Genomic DNA, 21,498 nt, shown 5'->3' with positions numbered 1-21,498 from the left:
GCTTTAAAATATAAATATATAGGATACAAGTCAGTGTTTAAAATCATAAATCCTTTCAAATGAGTCAATATTTAATCATCCATTCTGTTTTACTCAAACTAAAATTACATCTTAATTTAGTCGACGAAAATAAGTAAAATTTTAGTTGATGAGAAAGTGCAAAGTTCATTAAAAGTATTATTATAAAATATTAAATCATTTCACAAAAGAAATCAAAACCAATGTTCATTTACATTTATAACCACTGGTATTATTTCTGTACTCAGTACACAGCTCTAAAAATAAACTCTTTTTTTCCACCTTAAACAAGTATAGTACATGATGTGACTCACAGCGCACGATGAGCTGTCCTTCTACGCTGCCTGGAGGAGCTATGCCGTTGTCTGCTGTACACTGGTAAAAACCTGCCCGGTCACGAGTCACCTCATATATAGTTAACAAACCAGTGCCTTCATCTTCACTCTGCTCTCCCAGATCATCTACTTCCTCTTCACCCTATATGTAAAACACACACATATCCAGGTAAACTAGCTAAAAATTAAAGCCACAAACTCACAAACAAAAAAAAAAGTCAGAAATTTACAAAGGCAGGCAAAGACTTCACAAACTTCCCAAACACACATAAAAACATCCAAAGAAAGAGGGCGGCTTGAGGCATCACAGACACTGACTGAGAATTTGGGGCACCATAGACGCACAAATGATAGGAAACGGCCGGCTAACACTGAGAAATGTGGCCCTTTGGAAAGGAGGCTTTAATGAAAGATATTTTTCTCCATTTAGACCAGAAGTATTAAGCATAAAGGTGAGACATTGTTGTAGTTAGAAGGGTGAAATATAGCACCTTTATTACAGAGTAGCTGTGACGCATGGTGAGAAAAGACAAGTCAGAGAGAAAGAGGGTGTTAGAGACAACGAGGAGAGATGTGAGAGATAGATCGAGGTGATAAAAAGAGAGATAGCGAGTTAACTCACCTAACACAGGACAATATAGTGGGAAAGGCTGAGAATAAGGAAAAGAGAAAGGGACACATAAAGAAAAACAGATGTGACAAAGACATCACTCACCATCCACTTCCATGAAAACATACTGGAGGTGATGGGGTTGGCATCAGCGACACACATCAAGTCAGCGGTGTCTCCCAAGTTCACAAACAGAGGATCAGACTTCATATGAACAGTCGGGGCATCTGGATACCAAACCAAAAGATCGATAAAGGGAAGAATTTATTTATGTGACCTTATCATAAAAAAAATGTGACAGAATGTTCATATAAGTTCATATATCATTACACGGCTCTGTGGAATACTTGATTCTGATTGGTAAATCGCGCCGTCCAGCGCACCGATAACAACCGCTAAAAACAGATAGCACAGGCTTATCCGGGTTACTGAAGTCAGCAGCGCTATACGCTTGCTAGCAACGTTTTTTCTTCATGGAAGTTTTGCATTTGGTGAGCCAATAAAATATTTCAACTGTGTCAAATCAATATTTCATGTACAGTTGTGTCAACTCTCTCTCGTTTCATATAAACGAAGCTGCTGCCATTTACAACGATTGCTTTGAACCCTGGCTTTCGGAGTCCAAGATAACAAACAGGTACGATTTTAGAATAGTTTCATCTCAAATCAATCTCTTAATAATCTCAATCTCTCTCCTATAATTATTTATGTGGTGAAATGCTGTGTAATATGCCATACGACTGTACTGTATCTCTTAAAGGGATACTCCATAATTTTTTTTTGTTTTTTTTTTTTAGCGTAACTCGACCAAGAAGGTGATACAAAATAAAAAGTTGCAGTTTTCTAAGCGTGTAAAATGGATAACTATATTGTATGGCGGAATGCCACAGCAAGTGATTGGGAGCACTTCGACTCGGCGTAGTAATATCATCACTCATGAAAAATCCTCTCACTCTCCAGAGTGATGATATTACTGCGCCGAGTCCATAGATATATATGTGCTGAGTCGAAGTGCTCCCAATCACTTGCTGTGGTACTTAAATAAGGCAAATGTGGAGGTGTTTGGTCGCTTCTCTGCTTGGCCCATATTGAATGAAGTAGTTAAGTGCAATCAAAGCGCGTAAGAACGATTGAGTGCACACACTGAAACGAGAGAGGTATGCATCAACTCGTCTTACTTAATGGAATAACAGTTTAAAATGAAAAAAAAAATGGTGGAGTATCCCTTTAAATGTGCATCTAGTTTGAACTTGCCGCTTGCTGTTCTCTCTGCAGAAGCTTTGCGTTTAAAGTAATAGCAAAATAATGAATAAAATAACCTCATTAATATATTCCGACTCAATATTTTATGCCTAATTATTTATTTATGTGATAAGTAGCCGTGTCAAGTCAAGTTAAGTCAAGTCGCCTTCATTTATATAGTGCTTTTAACAATATAGATTGCTTCAAAGCAGCTTTAAGTGGAATAATAAGTGGGAGCGTAATAAGCGGAATAATGTACATCGAGCCAAATGTTAAAATAGATTTAATCTTAGAATAGATTTAATATAATATAATATAAAAGTGTATGCTCTACTTTAGTTTAGTTTTCAGTCATTGTTATGTTCCATTTTGCCTGTTTCCATGTGTGTGAGTGTCTATATGAAGCATTCCTCCCCCATGCTTCTCAGTAGGTATGGTGTTCTTGGGATGGAACTCTGCATTCTTCTTCCTCCAAAACATAACGACAAAAAAGTTCAATTTTGGTTTCATCTGACCCACATGATATTCTCCCAATCCTCTTCTGGATCATCCATATGCTCTCTGGCAAAATTCAGACGGGCCTGGACATGTACTGGCTTAAGCAGGGGGACACGTCTGGCACTGCAGGATTTGGGTCCCTCTCGGTGTAGTGTGTTACTTTGTTACTTTGGTCCCAGCTCTCTGCAGGTCATTCATCCGGTCCCTCCATGTAGTTCTGGGATTTTTGCTCACCGTTCTCATAATCATTTTGACCCCACCGGATGAGATCTTGCGAGGAGCCCCAGATCGAGGGAAATTATCAGTGGTCTTGTATGTCTTCCATTTTCTTACAATTACTCCCACATACTACATATATATATATATATATATATATATATATATATATATATGTGTGTGTGTGTGTGCGTGTTTATAGTTTCAGCTTTAGTTAATGATTTAATTTAGTAAAACAAATATTAATAGAATTACCTCCAACTAACATTTTAACCTAATATTGGTCTTTGCTTTATATATTTTGTGCTTAGAGTCCTTCGAATCATTAGTATAACAACATGATTCAACCTTTAGTCAAGTTAAGTCAAAAGTTAGTCAAGTATCTGGTGCTTCATACAGGGTGAGCTACATGTGAACATTAACCACTTCCCATGAAAACAAAAAAACAAAAACAAAACATTTTGGTTAATATACTTCCTCAAAAAGCTATCTTAGTAGGTGTTCAGCAGCGTGTACTAATTGTAGCTTTTCTTTTGTCAGGGCCAGGACAGTTCAATTTCCAACTCAGCCAATTTCGACAACAGCACAAACTATTCCAAAGTTAACATACGGCGTTTGATTTTCTAAATTTGGATGTGTTGATGCTAGAGTCTCGATACAGTGCGTCTCTAATACGAATTATTCACAGTGTGTTAAAAAAAGCCTTTAAAATCAAGGTCTGTTGTGATGTCATCCCCATTATGTGCAGTGTAGAAACACTTTTATTTCAATCCTCCGGTATTCCTACATGGCTGGTTGCAAACAGTGTTCAAGTCGCTGTCACTACAGCACAGGCCGCACATGTTGGAACAGAGGTAATGCTTACTGAGGCAAATTAAAAACACTCTGCGAAAGGCTACAGAATTAACGCCCCCTCAAAAAGTATCTGTCACACTCTGTCAGGATAACTGTATTATTAAAATGGATCGGAGAACATTAATGAAGAATTGCATCTGCGGAAGCAAAGCAGATATTAATAATAAAAAATAAAAAACACATTAAAAAGCGGATTTCATTCAGCCATGTATATCTATCTATCTATCTATCTATCTATCTATCTATCTATCTATCTATCTATCTATCTATCTATCTATCTATCTATCTATCTATCTATCTATCTATCTATCTATCTATCTATCTATCTATCATCTATAATGTACAAATTATTTAATAAAAATCAAATAAAATATTAAATATCACTGCTTTGCCTCTGAGAAGCAAGTTGTGTTGAAGTTCCTAGAAAAGTGGAACTAAAATGGTTGCCTCGGCACGTAGGGTAAACCCCACAATGCTTTTCTTCTGCCTCATCTCCATCCCTGCCCCCAGGAGGATCATATCCTCAACCAAGTGGGCCATTACCACCAGTGTAATCTGTGGCGTGTTGGCGTGTACAATCCTCCTCTGCATTGTTCCTAACGGGCAGAAAGAGGGGGGCCTGCACGGAAAACAGTGCCATTGGTAAAAGCTATTCAAATGGCCCATACATAATGAATATCTACCACTGTCAGATGCTATTGTACGAGGACGAGGAGATCCATTAGCGCAGAAGGATTTGCTAGGAACATGCAGGCCTAGATTTGAAGAAGTGCTATTATTAAATCATTAAGGAAGTGGGAGTGCTCTTTCTTTCTTTTTTTCTCTCTCTCTCTCTCTTTCTCTCCGTTTCACTTTCAAGTGTGTGTACGTCTGTGTGGGTTTGAATTGGCAAATAGATATGTGGTGCAAATATTGAGAACAGCATAGATTGGCTTTGCGGTGCAACTTTTGTGGTAATTTATACTGAGGGAAAAAAAAAATTAATTAGCATTTGAATAATTCAATGAGATTTTCACTGTACTGTGACAATACATTATGATTATATTAATAATTATTTATACATATTACATTTTAGTATTAAATGCTAACATCTTCAATTCACGTGGCATTAGATTTCATTAGCTAAGACTGTCACCTCTCATGCTAATATGAATTTCTTTTCCAATCAACTGTGATTGTCAACAGCGATTGTTAACGATTGTTATTGATTGTTATTGTTTGAGTGCCTTGTTCATTACATTTTTATTTCTTTGAAATAAATATTTGAAACAACTTGATATGGCTTAACAATATTTGTTGAGAACTGTATATATATATATATATATATATATATATATATATATATATATACAGTAAGAGTTCAGATGCAAAAGCCTCTAAGTGCCATTTGAAATTTTCTTCTAGAATGATTTATCAAGCTTGTATTTTTAAGTTCAGTGATTTCACTTAAATTGCAATGATAATTACCTATTAATTGTTATTTAAGTGAAATTATTGAACTTAAATATAAAAGTTTGATAAAAAAATCATCATTAAAGAAGAAAATTTCAAATGGCATTTAGAGGCTTTTGCATCTGAACTCTTCATATATATATATATAGTATATATATATATATATATATATACATATATATTTGGACAACATAAGTTTCATGGACAACATAAGTAATAATAATAAAATAATAATACTGTTATTAGTGCAAAAGAACAATATATTGATGCTGCTTCTCCAAATACCGTTGTTTTGGCGCTTTGTGTGAGTTTGTTCCTGTAAGGTCCCTTTTCTTTCGCCTTATCTTTTTGCGTTGCTTTACTTTCGTACTTTTTTTTCCTCGTATTCTTAGATCCGTCTCTGTCCTGCCAAAATAATAAATACGTGAAAATGAAAGAGCTCTGGATTGTTTAGTCGCGTCTCTGGTTCTAAAGGTGTTGCCGCTGGTAACCGATAGCGTCTCCTACCATCATGGCCGACCGGCTCAGACCCCGCCCAAATCAGCACATGACTCCTCATTCTCAAATAGTATTTTTGCTTCCAGGGAGTATAAAGTGTTATATTCATAACTGGTTGCATATCATCAGGATATTGTGTCAGAGTTAGTTTGGGGTTCCTCACACTGTACATCCAGTTTGAGCTTTGTGTGGTTCTTCCCCTCAGCGTTGGAACACTCTACGGTGTAATCGCCCCCGTCTCGCCGAGAAACGTTCACGATTTCCAGGGTCCAGTCATCGAAGTGATAACGAGGATCTCTTTCTGTCGCAAACATACAGAGACATGAAACAAGTGAATCACAGAGCGACAATACAGTTCCACAAAAACAAACACAAACGTTCAAATCCTGCATATATACACACTGAAACAGGTGGCTTATCTGCAAACACACTTCTCCCAGGGAAACCTCTTTAGAGGAATATACCACAGGGAGTTCGACACAGGACTGCCGAGATGCTTTCAACAGAGATGAAGACCGGAAATTCTGAGGCACATTCAGAGCGACAGCGACGCTCATTTAGGCCTCATACATTATCACGAGATCACATCTGCCAAGGTGGAGAGCCAGAATCCATCGATGTTTTATTCAGAATGCATATGGCAACGCGTGTTTGCTTCTGTTTGAGTGTTTAGAGCGAAGGTGACATGGCTCATAGTGTCACGTATTACCTTTCACAAGCTTCTCGCCCTGAAAAATCCACTCGCAGGTGATTTCGTCAGGATTGGCCAAGACTTTCACAGGAAGTGTGGCGGTTTCATCCTCAATGACCTGGACCAGATCGGGCTGTTCATCCGAAAACTCTGGAGGAACTGAATCACACACAACGACACACAGATGTATCACATGCGTTTGAAGGCGCTAATGTGGGAGCAACATCATGTTGAACACAGGAGTCAGTTACACAAACTGTGCTTGTTACACCATACGGTACGCAAGAAACATAGTCAACAAATAATCACATCATACATTAGCAGCTCTAATTCAAGACTAACACGTTCTCTGTACTGACACAAATTAACACGCCGGTATTTACTGATGTAAGCACGTCGATTTAAAAGGCACAACATTTTTGTAATTGAATATTTTTAAATAAAAGTATTCAAATATTTGCATTATATATTTTAATAAGCTCAATTGGTGAAATTCCTAACATATGTTTTAAGAATAAATTCTTATTGAAAACAAATATATTAATTCTAAAATATTCAATTCTAATTATAAAATCATACATGTATATTAATTTCACAATTAAAAAAAAAGGTCCAACTAAAATGTAAATACAGCCACTTAGTCAAAAAAAAAATCCATCTACTTCTTGTAGGCAATGTAGGGGGTATATTATCTTCATTTTACTACTGGATAGAAGAGAAAAATGATAATTTTAAAATGATTATCTTAAAAATGTATATATATATATATATATATATATATATATATATAAATGTATAAAATAATGGCTGTTTTCACATTCGTTTGTGGAAAAAAAATGTATAGGGTCGCTAACAACCCGAGGTGTATAACAGTGTAAGTATATTTATTCTGCACAACAATAATTTAACCTTTGATGCCGGAATAAGTGCAATTCAATGTCTGATACACAATGACAAAGTGACGTTTCACTCATAGTTACAGCAGGCAGAAAACAAAAGAATAGGAAATATCATCAGAAAAACTTGAAATAGCTGAGCGATTTACTGCAAATGAACACAATCAAATATAAGAGTCACCGTCACTTGATGGTGGATCTGGTGAAGAAGCAGTCAGCTGTTGAAAATGATAGTTTTGAGAATATGTTTGAGATTGTGAATATGAGCCAGATGCGTAATGCTCTGGGAAATTAGCTCTAATGAGGACAGTGATAATGGTACAACACATCTGCTCAAACTGCACCCTTCCAAGCTCCAAAAGGTAAATAAATAAATAAATAAATAAAATGCTTTATTTGCTTCTTCTGTAATTTTGAGTTTATATTGCCGGGACAGGTAGAGATCCATGTTAGACCCAAATATGTAATAATGATTTCCAAAGCATTCATGCATTTAATGGATAACAAGTATGAAATGCAAGCAAACACTGGCTTTGGAGAGTTAATTATCACCGGACAGATGTATGGTAATGTTTTTAGAAATTGCAAAATACAAGAACAATATTCTATTGTTTTGATGTGAATCAAATCCAGGAGCTACAGATGGACTACTGAAGAAAGGTTTAAAAGACATTGTGAAAATAACTCATGTTCATGGCTAGTAACATTCTTAATTCACATGGGGCAAAAGTTAATTTAGCGAATGCTCATAAAAACTGATTTGAGAAAGCAGGCGATTTTGAATCGTTTTCCTCTCTAAGGTCTGGGTGTGAATAAAGCGCGTGATTTATTGTACTGCTGATCTCTCAGAGGGGCTTCTGTGTCTTTGTCTCATTAATGTACATCGTGTCACTTCAGAGCAAATGAAAATGCAAATGCAGATTTTAACACACATACACACTGGGACAGTGAAAGATAAAATATAATCATAATATAATACAATGAAACAAACAAAGTAATCATTTATGGTCTGTTCTTACACAAATCACAAACTGTGGAGATTCTGAAATAGTTGAGGCACACACACACACACACACACACAGTTTTTATACTGTCTAAATTGTATTTTCTGTCCCCTTACACTAACCCTACCCCTTAACCTACCCCCCAAAATTATATAAAAAAAAAAATTCTGCATTTTTTTTTTCTTCAAAAAAAGTCATTTATGATTTATAAGCTTGTTTCCTCATGGGGACATCAATTTAGGTCTCCACAGTGACTGACACGAGTCCCCATGAGTCAGTGTGCTTTCAGTTTGAAGTCCCCACTGGGATAGAAAAACAAACACAGACAGACACACACAAATAGACACACACACACACACACACACACACACACACACACACACACACACACACACACACACACACACACAGTGACATTCCTTCATGCTCACAAAGCGTGTCAGGCTTTGAAGAGGTGGCAGGCTGGATCAGACAAAACAACATCAAAGTCAAACCATAATCATTGCAGACACAAAGACACACAAAAAACACACACAAACACACGCTATACACATTAGCAGGAATTATTCAATCTTCATACCAGTAAGCTACAGCAACCAAACTCATGTTAAAACTAAGGCTATCAATTTATTGTATAAAAATAACACACTAGTGTAAATAAATAAATAAATAAAGTAATTAATGGGAAGTAAATAATGAATCTCTTTAATTTATTTATGAAAAAGTAAATAAATTAATTATTTTAAGTAAATTATCCCATTATTTAATGATTTCTAAAAAAAAAAAAGACATTGCAATATTTAGAAATAATGCAATGACTAATTATTATTTTATTTTTTTATAAATCATTAAAAAATGGGATAATTTACTTGTTTAATTTTCTTATGGGATAAATATGGTAAATGATTAAATTGTCCAATTATTTATTTTATTTTATTTATTTTAATAAAGCACAGTTAAAAAACAAAAAACCCTGGGTTCACCAAAGCATGTAGATAAAATTACCCTTAAAGGGTCATGAAACCCCAAACCAAATTTTCTTAGATTCTGAGAAGGGGAGGGGGGGGGGGGGGTTCATCTTCCGGGTTTAAAATCTTCATCGTGTCCACGTCACCGGCTGTGTTATGTTAATGTTACAATAGTATTAACATAAATTCAAAACAATACTATAAAACTATTTGACTTATATTTGAAACCATCCTCATCTGCTCATATAAATATGATGTAAACATAGATTTGAAAACAAAAAGAGAATGAACTGATGAATAGATGAAGATTGTTCCAAAGCATCGGAATTAGCATATTCTCGTTCACCACGGTGCTTCAGTCTGGAGCAAGAGAAGGACTCGGACAGCAATCTTACATGTCCCGATCTGAGAGGTCTCACTGGATTGTGTGGACACATCGACTTATGGAATGATCCAAAAACCAAAATTAAAATTTGGAATTCTATACTGTCAAAGTTTTACAGGCAACCGATGCAAAGGTGATGTGCTGAAATTTAAACATGCCAGTCCGAAACCCATTATAAAAAAAATAAATCAATGAATTTTGTGCAGAGGCTTACAAAATGGCTTATGTTCAATAATATGGAAACAAAATGTACAGTACAACTCCTAAAGTCCCTTACTCAGCTCCAGCTAATTATTTAATTGATTATCTGTGCAATTAGTCATGATCAATTTCATTGACTATAAATGCATAGTCAGCAGACAGTCCAAGTAAACACATTCATACAAGTTAAAAAAATAAATAAAAGATTACTCACAGAGCACATTGAGACTGTAGAAGTTATTGACACCCTCGGACAGCACGTTACTGAAGGCCTGGCAGGTGATCCTTTTCTTCCAGTGATGGGAGCCAAGATTGAGCGACAGCTTACTGGTTCGGGACATCCCACCAAATTCAGCCTTTTTAGGAGCCTGGTCAACTCCTTTCAGCCTGAGAGAGTGAAAGTCAAGCTTACAACGTTTTTTCTCATGGATATTTTATACAAAGAAGAATTTCAAAAACATCCCCATGGAGCAACACTGCAAAATAGACTATGAATATTCGATAAAGCCTTCCACAGTAGTGTTCACCTGCTGTGAAATCTTTTTGTTTGCCCGACATGCGTTAGGGTCCCGTGGGCACCATTCGACAAACCTGAAACCCTATAAAACTTGAAGCGGGTCCCTCCTCTGCTCACAAGCACTGTAATTTTATAGCTGAATTTCTTTAGAAATAAAAGCTGATCTGCTCACAATTGATGTAAAGATTTTTTTCTCTCTAAATGGCTACATATTGACGGCGGCAGAGACAGACTCTAACAAGCTAACGACTTAGTGATCACCAGCTGCCAGTCGAAATCTAATACTGAAGTTAAAAAAAGGTTTCCAAACTGCCTATCAGCCTTTGCTAACATTTCACACTTTTCTATTACTGCACACTCAGCATAAAAAATATCAAGAGCCAAATTCATCTGAAATGCACCCCAGTGAGACTGGATATAGCCAAGTTTCCATCCAGTATCTTCCCTCAAGTCGTTTCCATACATAATTTCCCGTATATCGCAAATGACAGGCCTATTGTATCTTTAGCACCGCAAATATTTGTAAAATGCTAAGAGAAATGAGACAATTGAAATTAGCCAGTTTACTGCTTACTATTTACACAAATAATAGACCTATTACTAAATTAGGAAATGTTATATAGAAGTCTGACAGGACTGCATGTAACTGCATTTATGGGACGAAGCCCATGGTTTTGTTCACAGGGAAGCTCATTTGTCCTTTAAATTTTAGGATCCATAAAAAAAAAATCCTTAAAAAAAATGCTCAACAAAAAACAAATGCTCGCCTTGCTCTGTTCTGTTATGCGCGTTCGTGATTCTCCTGTTCGAACTCCTTTATCAAAATGAACAAATCTTTTTTCATGTCATTTGGATCATTCAACGAACGAAACGAACGAATTGACTCTGGAAAAGATTTGTTCATTTTGATGAACGAGTTCAAACAGGAGAATCACGAACAGAACAGAGCAAGGCGACCATTTGAGCTTATAAAACTTAAACTTTGTTATTTATTTATTTATTTTTTAAATGAGTGATCATTTCGCTAAATAAGACCCTTATTCATTGTCTGGAATCGTTTGAAGCTCTTTGAACAGTTTGCACTGAAACTGTCTTTTGGACCTTGAACCGTTTGGTTACCAATAAAGTCCATTATATGGAGAAAAATCCTGAAATGTTTTCATCAAAAACCTTAATTTCGCAAGGCGATATATTTTCCTCATCCATTTTGAAACAAAACTTTATTATTTGTAATTAAATTGTATGCACAAAATTATTAATTATAAGACTATTTAGACCAATACTCAATCAAGCAATATATTTGTCAGATTAACTTTTTCAGATTGTAAAAAAACGGATGAATGATGGATGGTTCTTACCAATAGTAATAAAATAACTGATTATACAATTGAATTATATAAATATGATTAATGTGCCTTCGAATTTTGTACAGAGAAACAGTGCTTTATGGGAACAACACTACGAATGCAGATGCTGTATAGGCAGATTCTGTCATGTGACACTACATTAAATTTGTGTTTCTTTTTCTCAACAAGAAGTGTTTCCAAACTAGTTTTTCATGTCATTTGAAGTAACGACATATAATGTATATGCTAAAATGTATGTATATGCTAGTGTCGGCAAAAAACGATAGATACTTGGCATTTCCATCAGCTATATGGGTACAAATTTTAAAGCGCTAAACCACTTAAAAAAAAAAAAAAATAAGTAAATAAAAAAAAAACCTTGGATGGAAACCTGGCTCATGATGTATTTACCTGCGTTTTGTGAATCAAGAGTCAACGCTCTTCAGTTTTATTGATGTGAATAAATTAGATGGGTGGTGAGAACTGCCCTTGGGGGTGTTAAACTAAGTGATACAGTATTAGCAGTGAGTTGTGCATGTGTGTAATGATGTGGTGCTGCTTGTATAAGTGAGTGTTTTAGTACATGACAGGGCCCAAACTCCAGCTGATATTTGCAGTGGGATTGCTGCTGCCAGCCAGGCAGTCCAGATCCAGAGTCTGACCCCTTCGCAGCTCCTTCTGCTTGGCCACGATCTTCACGCTCACTGCGGGAACTGATTGAGGGACAACACAAAGAACAACCAATTAGAATGTGAGTGTGGATTGCCATAGTGTATACTCATTTTAAGGCATATTCAAAAAGAAGTTGTGCTAATTGACATTTACAGATTCTTCAGAACTCACAAGACAGAGTTCAAACAGGCCAATCTCATGAAAGTTCGTATCTATAGCACGAATGTCATTTCTCGTGGCATTTAGCCGCCAAAAACAGTTTTTGCGTGCATATGTAACACAGTCTCATCGCAAAAAGTCATATAACTGACGTCTTGGGACGTTTTTCGACCGTACGTCAATATCCGCCTTTTTAGGGCCCCCTTAAACGTCGGTAGATGGCGATCCCGGGCCGTCATACAACTGACGCTTTACCTTTAACGTCAGTTAGGTGACGGGTTAGGTTTAGGTCTGGGGTAGAGTTAGGATCCCATAACCTCATCTACCGACGTTTAAGGGGGCCCTAAAAAGGCGAATATTGACGTATGGTCAAAAGACGTCCCAAAACGTCAGTTATATGACGTCTTGGGATGAGACTGGGTTGGCATATGATACGGAGTTTTTGGCGTATAATACGCACAAACTCCCCTAAACCTACCCCAGGGTTTTTTAGTGCATAGCATAAGCACGCAAAAACCATTTTTGGCGTATAAATGCCACGAGAAATGACATTCGTGGTATAGATACGCATCTTCATGAGACTGTGTTGGTTCAAACACAAACAATTAAAGCATTAGTTCACCTCGCAATAAATTTTACTCACACCCACCTCATCCAAGATACTCATGTCTTTCTTTCTCCGAAAATAAATGAAGGTTTTTGAGGAAAACTTTCCAGGATTGTTCTCCATATAGAGGACTTCAACGGGAACCAAAGGGTTGAAGGTCTAAATTGTAGTTTCAATGAATCTTCAATTGGCTCTACTCTACACGATCCCAGACCCGGAATAAGGGGGACTTATCTAGCCAAATGATCATTTTCCAAAACTAAATTTTAATTCTTGAAGTGAACTAATCCTTTAACAATTCCTACAAGATAGATACATATATTAAGCGTAACAAGAAAATGTTATGATCAACTCTATGATGACAGTTCTATTCACTGCACACACTAAATAGTTGTACTCGTTGAACACTTAGGCTCAATTCCAATTCACCCCTTGGCCCTACCCCTCCATTTTGCACGTTCACATCTAGAGGTAGGGTGTCCCGATTCTTGTTGAGATCAAGGGGTATAGGGCGAAGGGGTAGGGCTACATAGCCCTCGAAACAGAGATTTTTCAGAGGCTACGAGAAAGTTCACAGAATGCATTGCAAATAACCGGCAAGATGGCTTCTACTATAGTGATTTAAATTAAGAAATGGTATAATAAATTACCCTTCCGATCAGAAAAGAAGGAAGGAATGTTATAACCATCATGTTTATTCAAAGTTAAGAGCAGCTCCGCTGATTGTCAATTGTTGTCATGGAGAAATCCTGTAAAAACCCCGTAACGGCAGAGCCATCACTGACGACTGATGACGTATCGGGTTCATGAAGGGTTGTTCCATTTCGTAGGGGAATATTTCAACTCGTTTGGCCCTTGTAACTAAGGGGTACACTCGAAAATAAGGGGTAGGGCCAAGGGGTGAATTGAGATTGCGCCTTATTATATGATAGGCTATTTATATATATGGTCTCCCAATTCCCCAGATCATATCAATCCAATTGAGCATCTGTGGGATATGCTGGACCAAAATGTTTGGCGGCTACACCTCGCAACCTACAGGATCTGCTTCTAGTGTCTTGGTGCCAAACCCTGCAGGACACATTCAGAGGTCTTGTAGACTAGAGTCGATGCCTTGATGGGTCAGCGCTGTTTTGGCAGCACACGGAGGACCAACGACACATTAGGCAGGTGGTCATAATGTTTTGGCTCATTTAGTTTATGGAGTTAAGAAGTACACCACACTAACCCAAATTACTGACATGGTTTCGCATGTACACAGCACAGTATCATGTGAGGCGGGTTTAGAAACGTACACAAAACCCTGAGTTTGCTTTGAGCGGAGAGCACTTTCTTGGCTTTGTTGGAGGAGTCGCAGCGGTAGGTGGCCAGATTGTCGCTGGGCTGGAGGGTGAGAAGGAGATCTCGTGACACACCACGCTCTGAAGACACCTGTTTCGATGCGGTTTGCATGACTTTGTTGTTCTGTAGTTCACACACACACACACACACGAAGGATTTTTAATGGCAGAATTAACAAAACATTCTTGTTACTAAAACCACATCAACAAAAGGCAAGGCAAGTTTATTTATATTGCACATTTCATACATAATGGTAATTCAAAGTGCTTTACATAGAAAAAATTTAAATAATCAAAAGAAATCAGAATAATTAAAACAGTTTAGAATTAAAACTTTAAAAAAAAAACAGTAATATAATTAAAAGAAATTAAAACAAAAGCTTTCAAGTCACTACACACCTTCAACCACACCAGCTGACCTGTGGGATTTCCACCACTGGAGAAACACACTAAACGGAGAGTTGTACCAGCGTGTAAGAAGACGTTTGGTGGAGGAGCATCTAACCACACCTTCTGAGGAGGATCTAAGAATAAGACGAACAGACATTAAAAGTGCATTCATGAGACGTTTGAAAAAAAGTGCATCATGTTTACATTTATTTATTTTAGATTTTAGACGTTTTTATCCAAATTACAATGGATTCATTTTACTCAGTCACTACAGTTCAAATGTTTGGGATCGCTAACAATTGTTAAATGTTTTTGATAGAAGTCTCTTATGCTCACAAAGGCTACATTTAGTTGATAAAAAATACAGTAAAGCTGTAATATTGAGATGTAAAAAACTAAATGTTTTCTATTAATATACAGTACTTTAAAGGCGCAATGTGTAATAATTACAATTTTAAATGTATAATAATTGTAAATAAAATAGTAATTTTAAAATCATTTTTTCTAATAAACCATAATGCTTTTATTACCTTAGAATGAGATAATTTATATCTACATAACCGCGGGCATCCCATTCTATGAAGGTCGACATATTGTGTCGCCATGTTTCTACAGTAGCGGACAGCAAACTAACAGCGCTACAGAGTGCATTTTGTCACTAACTTGAAAGGGAAGCAGCAGAAAGCTAGAATCTAGCCATAGACACCGTGAGTGGTTACTTTTCCCTTTTCAGTGGTGTAAAATATGTAGTTGGATTGTTTCATGTAACTTAGTTCTCCCTCGCTGTGTCATGGCTTTGCTATGTGGGGATAAATGTGCTGGTTACGTTCGTGAGACAGCTGATTAGTACTCTTGTCATTGACCATAAAACAGTATGTTACAGAAATCACCGACCCGTCGATCGCAGTCGACAGGTCGATCTTGGAAGCATTATCATTTTAAGTAAATCGCGAAGAGTTTTCAAAATCAGAGAAAAAAAAAAAGTGTATTGTGCGTAGTTATTGGTGTCTATGGGATGCGGAGGCACGCGCTGTTAAAATCATGTCATTTTTGCCGTGCACACCTTGGGCTCATATGGACACGTCAAGGCAGTAACAGCTCATAAAAATATATAGCTGCATAGTTTCATGTGGTTCTTCTCCCACGGTGTATAATGGGTTTACTATGTGGGGAGAAAAGTGCTGGTTGCATTTGTAAGACAATCAGCTGATTACTATTATTATATTACATTAAGACCCTTGATCCTCACCTGACTATGGCTTTGTAAACTTTATCCATGATGTTGGATAGGACTGTGGTTCAGAAACAGTGACAATGTTACACACTCTTGGCTTAATCTGGCTATTTTCTGCTGTCTCACACGACATAATGTTTGTTTTAGGCACCGTAGCTTTTTCAAAAGGGAGGGGTGAGCAGTGGGCTGAGCATTTCAACTCGCAACCGAACAGATGTCGCTAAAAATCACAAAGTGCACCTTTAAGATGTATTTTATTTCTGTGATGGCAAAGCATCATTACTCCAGCATCACATGATCCATCAGAAATCCTTCAAATATGATGATTTGTTGATCAAGAAACTTTATCGATTATCGATGTTGAAAACAGTCGTGCAACTGGAAACCGTGATACATTTTTTAGAATAATTTAATTGAGTACAAAAGAACAGCATTTAAACAAAATAAAAAAATAGAAATCTTTTGTAACATCACGAATGTCTTCACGGTCACTTTTGTTCAAATTAATGCGTCCTTGCTAAACAAGCATTCATTTCTCTAAAACAAACACAACGGTGTGTGCTCTGGGAAACAAACCTATAACTTTGCCGATTGCTGTACCAGTTAAAAAAATGAAATAATTAATTTATCAGGGATCATTCCACCTAAATGTTAGATAAAAATGTCAATGGTCTCTCACAGTAAACGATGAGCTCTTCAGATCGAACACTAGAGAAGCGGGTGCCTTTGTTGAACGCCTCACAAGTCAGAGGAAGACCGTTGTCCTCACGTGACACTTTATGTGTCAGGTTAGACATCGTCATCATCCCACCATTGTCCCCCTGCAACACAAATATTTCATCTGAGACGTTACAGTTTTACTGAGAACAAAATATGGTCATCATAAAAAGCCAGTATAAGGTAACATAATACTCTTTCCACACAAGAGTGAAAACATCAAATTATACCACCATGATCCACTCTCTTTGATGGCACACATTCTTAAAACTGATGTGATTTGACATATGGTCACTTAAAACCAAGAGAAAAAAAAAAGTGGTGGAATACATTGTGGCTCTACTATCGCACTAACTGCATAACAGATGTAACTTAGTGTGAGGATTATTTAGTTATTTGTTTTAGTTACATTTTTATGAACTTTTACTTTGCTTCTTGGTGTTCTGTTGTCCCTGTTCCCGCATTCATTAGTTACTATGGTGATAGATGAGATCACAGCTGTTAGTCTTTTAGTTTGTTAAATTAAAGTTCCTCGTTTCCCTGCCTTCAGAGTCGGTTATTATTTGTGTTTGAGCTTGTGCTAGACGTTCCGTTGCCATTGGCTCTGTGGATTATCTGTGCTTATTTCACGTATTAAATACTTTTATTCTTTTAATCTTCTTCATCTTTGAACCCGACTGAGTGTAACACTTAGGAAAGCCACGGCTCTTAACTTGTTTTGAAAGATGACAACATGACAAGATGACACAAATTGAAAGTAGCCTATAAACCATCTGATTTCTATTAGGCCTTCTGGGGAAAATGTTGAAACCAAAATTTCACTTGATTATTTACATTATTTTAAAGCCACCATGAAATCAAAATGATTTTCCATTACCTTTAGTGTCAGTAAGATGACGCCCAAGGAGCGCGTCTAAGCCTAACCCTACCCCATACCTAAACCCACCCATCTACTGTCATCTAACTGACGCTTTAAGTAAGAAGAGTACAAATTGGGTTCGAGAGGCTCCAACTTGATCTGTTCGGGTTATGTAAAATGATCATAATAAAACCACACAATTGAGGATTTTTTTGGACAAAAAGTCAGTAGCGACAAGCCTCGAATTGGACCATTCAAATCTTTTATTGGGGGGTGCAAATTGTGCCTTAAATCGGGGTTGAAATCTTCAAGTGTGTGGCAAGCATAATGGCACTGTGAACTAGGGCTGAACAATTGATAATATAACTACAGTATATGATAACACACTACACTCTAAAAAATGCTGGGTTGTTTTAACCCAACTTTGGGTCAAATATGGACTAACCCAGCCGTTGGCTTAAATTTTTACATTACATTTTTAACCCAACATTTCGGGTTTGTCCATATTTGACCCAAAATTGGGTTAAAACAACCCAGCATTTTTTAGAGTGTATTTTCTACACTCTGGTCACTTGACAGAGTAAAGCAGACTGCAGATGAAGCATCAAGCCACGCTACGCATACACTCTAAAAAATGCTGGGTTGTTTTAACCCAATTTTGGGTAAAATGTGGACAAACCCAGCTATTGGGTAAAAAATGTAATTTAAAAATCAAACCCAATGGCTGGGTTTGTCCATATTTTACCCAAAATTGGGTTAAAACAACCCAGCATTTTTTAGAGTGTATAGGCCTGGCATAAAGGAAAGGACAGTTTATACTTAGTTTATGTAATATTTGTGTCAGTCATATACTATACATTATGATGGGAGAAAAGATTCTATCTCTAACGATTCTGAGCTTAGTTTTAAAACGCAGATTAGTGATGACACTACGTGTGCATTCTGCTTGCTTCCAATTCTTCACACACACACACACACACACACACACACACACCATTATACGAACCTTTAATGAAGTCCGGAAAGGTTGGTGTGAATTACAAGGACATTATTTATTATTGTTGTTTAGAATGCAGTGGTCTTATATTAAAAATATGAAACGCACCGACAGAAGGCTGCTTCAATTTTAAATACTTGGTAAAGAGGGAAAATGTCATCGGTAACATTCCAACAACAGTAAAGCTGAGAAAAAGAGAAATCACTCACAGCTCTTGTATGGAAAACATTCAGACAATCTAGTGTTAAATACTGAAAGAAATATTTGTTTATCGTTGGTAGTATGTTTTTTTATTTTATTTACTAGATTTTAAGTTTTAAAGATATATTAGTTTCCTGCCCGTTCTCATCCCATGGTGTCATAAACTGACGCTTTTGACAATGCGTATACATCCAACGCACATGGCACCCTTTAGCGTCAATATGAGATGCAGATATTTATGGGCCAGAAGGCGCCTCCTAGTGGTTTAACCCTAACCCAGACCTAAACGTACCCATAACCGAAGTGTGTTATTGTGTGTTCGTTCACACCGGACGCGAGTAGCACGTTAAATTCGGGTCTACCGCGTAGTTTGACGCTTGACCACTTTTTGTTAATTTGCGCGTCAAGAGTGAAACTGACGCGCGTAAAAACAAAACTTTGAAGCGAAATTTATGCACGTCAGAATCGAAACCCATTGGCGGCCATCTTTTTTTATGTTGATCGATCATTCATCAAGAGAGTCACCGCTCTTTATTTGCTCTGAAGAGGGGATCATCGTAGCCGTATTTGTGTCCGCAGGACCCTTCAGAGGCGAACCGTTTGGTGAGTTTCACCATTTGCCCACTCTAGGAACTGCACTCGATGATGGCCGCTGTCAGCGGTACTTCCGCCTTTCCCACGGCCAGTTTGACAACCTGTTGTCCCGCATCGGAGCGAGGATCACGCTCGCCCTCATCCATCTAATCTGTCATTTGTTTGATGATAAATAGAGCCAGCTTCCAAAAGTTATTAACCTGTACTGTGATTTTTTTTTTCATTCTCACATCCAGACACGAACTTATGCATGTTGGTTGTCTTTACATCATAATACTATTTCATATAATCTAGATATGGAATAAATAACATTCAATACAAAATGAACGTGTCTCGTATATTGAAAAAAAGTTTTAAGTGGTAAAATATTTGCTTTGTTGTGCATTAGAACCACACCAGGAATTTAGTCATATTATAAAATAATTTATTGAAGCATCCAGATCCTTCGCCAAGCAGCAAGCAGCTAGGCTCCTGATTGGTTAACGTGGCACGAATTGACGCCAAAGTTCAGATTTTTCAACTCGGATGGCAGATGTGAATTCGCTTCAAACGTGTGAATACAAAAATAGCACTAACTAAATAATTTGTGCGCAACGCTCAATTCGCGCCATTTGTGCAAACTTGACGCACGAATGAGGCGTATTCGTGTCTACAGCGCCATGCTCTACGCTTCATTTGCGCCGCAGGAATTTTACGCGCGCAACGCGTCTTTTCATTGACTTAACATTGAAATCATTTGCGCCTGACGCGCTATTCGCATCCAGTGTGAACGCACCATTACAGTGACGCTTTTGACAATGCGTATACATCCAACGCACATGGCACCCTTTAGCGTCAATAGACATAGATATATATATATATATGGGCCAGAAGGCGCCTCCTAGTGGTGTAACACTAACCCTACCCCAGATCTAAACCTACCCATAACTGAAGAGTGTTATATTGACGCTAAAGGGTGCCATGTGCGTAGGATGTATATGCATTTGCAAAAGCGTCCGTATATGACTCCCTAGGATGAGAATGCGTTAGTTTATATAGCCTATTTAAAATTCTTCACATGTAATTGATTTAATCATTTTTTATAATTATTTTAAAGAGTACTTATTGCTTGTCTAATTATATAAAAATAATAAATAAGATTAATCAATAAATAAAAAAGTAGCTCAAGAAAACATTTTGGAATAGGATTATGAGCAGCCTAAAGATTCCCACCCATGTGAAAAATCACATTCAATCTGATATACACTGTAACACAATATAGAAGAAAAGACAATGGCAAATTCTATTTTTGATGCTGACTACAATTGGCAGTTTTGGGAGTTTTTAATGCTGCTCATTTGCTAAGCTCTAATTTACTCCTATTCAGAGAGTTGACCCTGGCTTCATGGTTACTTACGGCTAATCTAATCTGAAAATATCATAAAGAGTAGCTCGGAGAGAAAAATAATAATAATAATAAATTAACACCGGCATGTAAATTAAAGATCAGATGTAAAACACCTCCAAATGAACAAGGAGTGTCCTGTGAAGCACAGAGTAGCCTCGGCTCGGCTTTTATTCACTTATGTTTCATTCAAATCAACCTCTGGAGAGGAAGAGCTGGAGATTAAAAAAAGAGAGACTCTAAAAGCCCCTGATCTCGCAGAATATTATGTAGTAACTAATAGAATCTAGAGTAAAAGCACATTCTTGATGGAGACTTTGAATCACTCTCGGTTCAAGGGTCGCCGGCTTTATTTCACACAATAATTGAAAAAATATTCCTTTAATCAAGAGCTACACCTCTCTGTCGGTGAAATGGCTCATGTGAGTGCTTAGATGGTAGTTTGTATTGTGGATGAACCTATCAAAAGCAAAACATGTAAACAGCTTCAGAGTGCCACATAAAATAATAGTTTTAGGGCTGTCAAACAATTAATCGCCATTAATCGCATCCAAAATAAAAGTTTGTGTTTACATAATATATGTGGGTGCACGGTGTAGAATTATATATATA

At 37.0% G+C, this 21,498-nt stretch overlaps 1 protein-coding gene across 8 annotated transcripts in view; it reads right to left on the bottom strand.

The window, feature by feature from the left end:
• Positions 1 to 21,498, bottom strand: part of nphs1 (NPHS1 adhesion molecule, nephrin) — a 185,646-nt gene that overhangs the window by 21,190 nt on the left and 142,958 nt on the right. For all 8 annotated transcript variants that reach the window (XM_089121041.1, XM_089121039.1, XM_089121045.1 and 5 more), the window contains 9 exons: positions 16,814 to 16,955; positions 14,910 to 15,034; positions 14,466 to 14,634; positions 12,316 to 12,445; positions 10,084 to 10,256; positions 6,434 to 6,574; positions 5,888 to 6,025; positions 1,069 to 1,190; positions 333 to 495 (listed from right to left, as the gene is read on the bottom strand). In XM_089121041.1, coding sequence (XP_088977167.1) covers positions 333 to 495; positions 1,069 to 1,190; positions 5,888 to 6,025; positions 6,434 to 6,574; positions 10,084 to 10,256; positions 12,316 to 12,445; positions 14,466 to 14,634; positions 14,910 to 15,034; positions 16,814 to 16,955 — 1,303 coding nt within the window. The remainder of the gene's footprint in view (positions 1 to 332; positions 496 to 1,068; positions 1,191 to 5,887; positions 6,026 to 6,433; positions 6,575 to 10,083; positions 10,257 to 12,315; positions 12,446 to 14,465; positions 14,635 to 14,909; positions 15,035 to 16,813; positions 16,956 to 21,498) is intronic.

Source organism: Pimephales promelas, chromosome 16 (genome assembly GCF_988280905.1).
Source record: "Pimephales promelas chromosome 16, fPimPro1.hap1.1, whole genome shotgun sequence".
Classification (NCBI taxonomy): Eukaryota; Metazoa; Chordata; class Actinopteri; order Cypriniformes; family Leuciscidae; genus Pimephales; species Pimephales promelas.
This window is presented reverse-complemented; position numbering and strand designations above follow the sequence as displayed.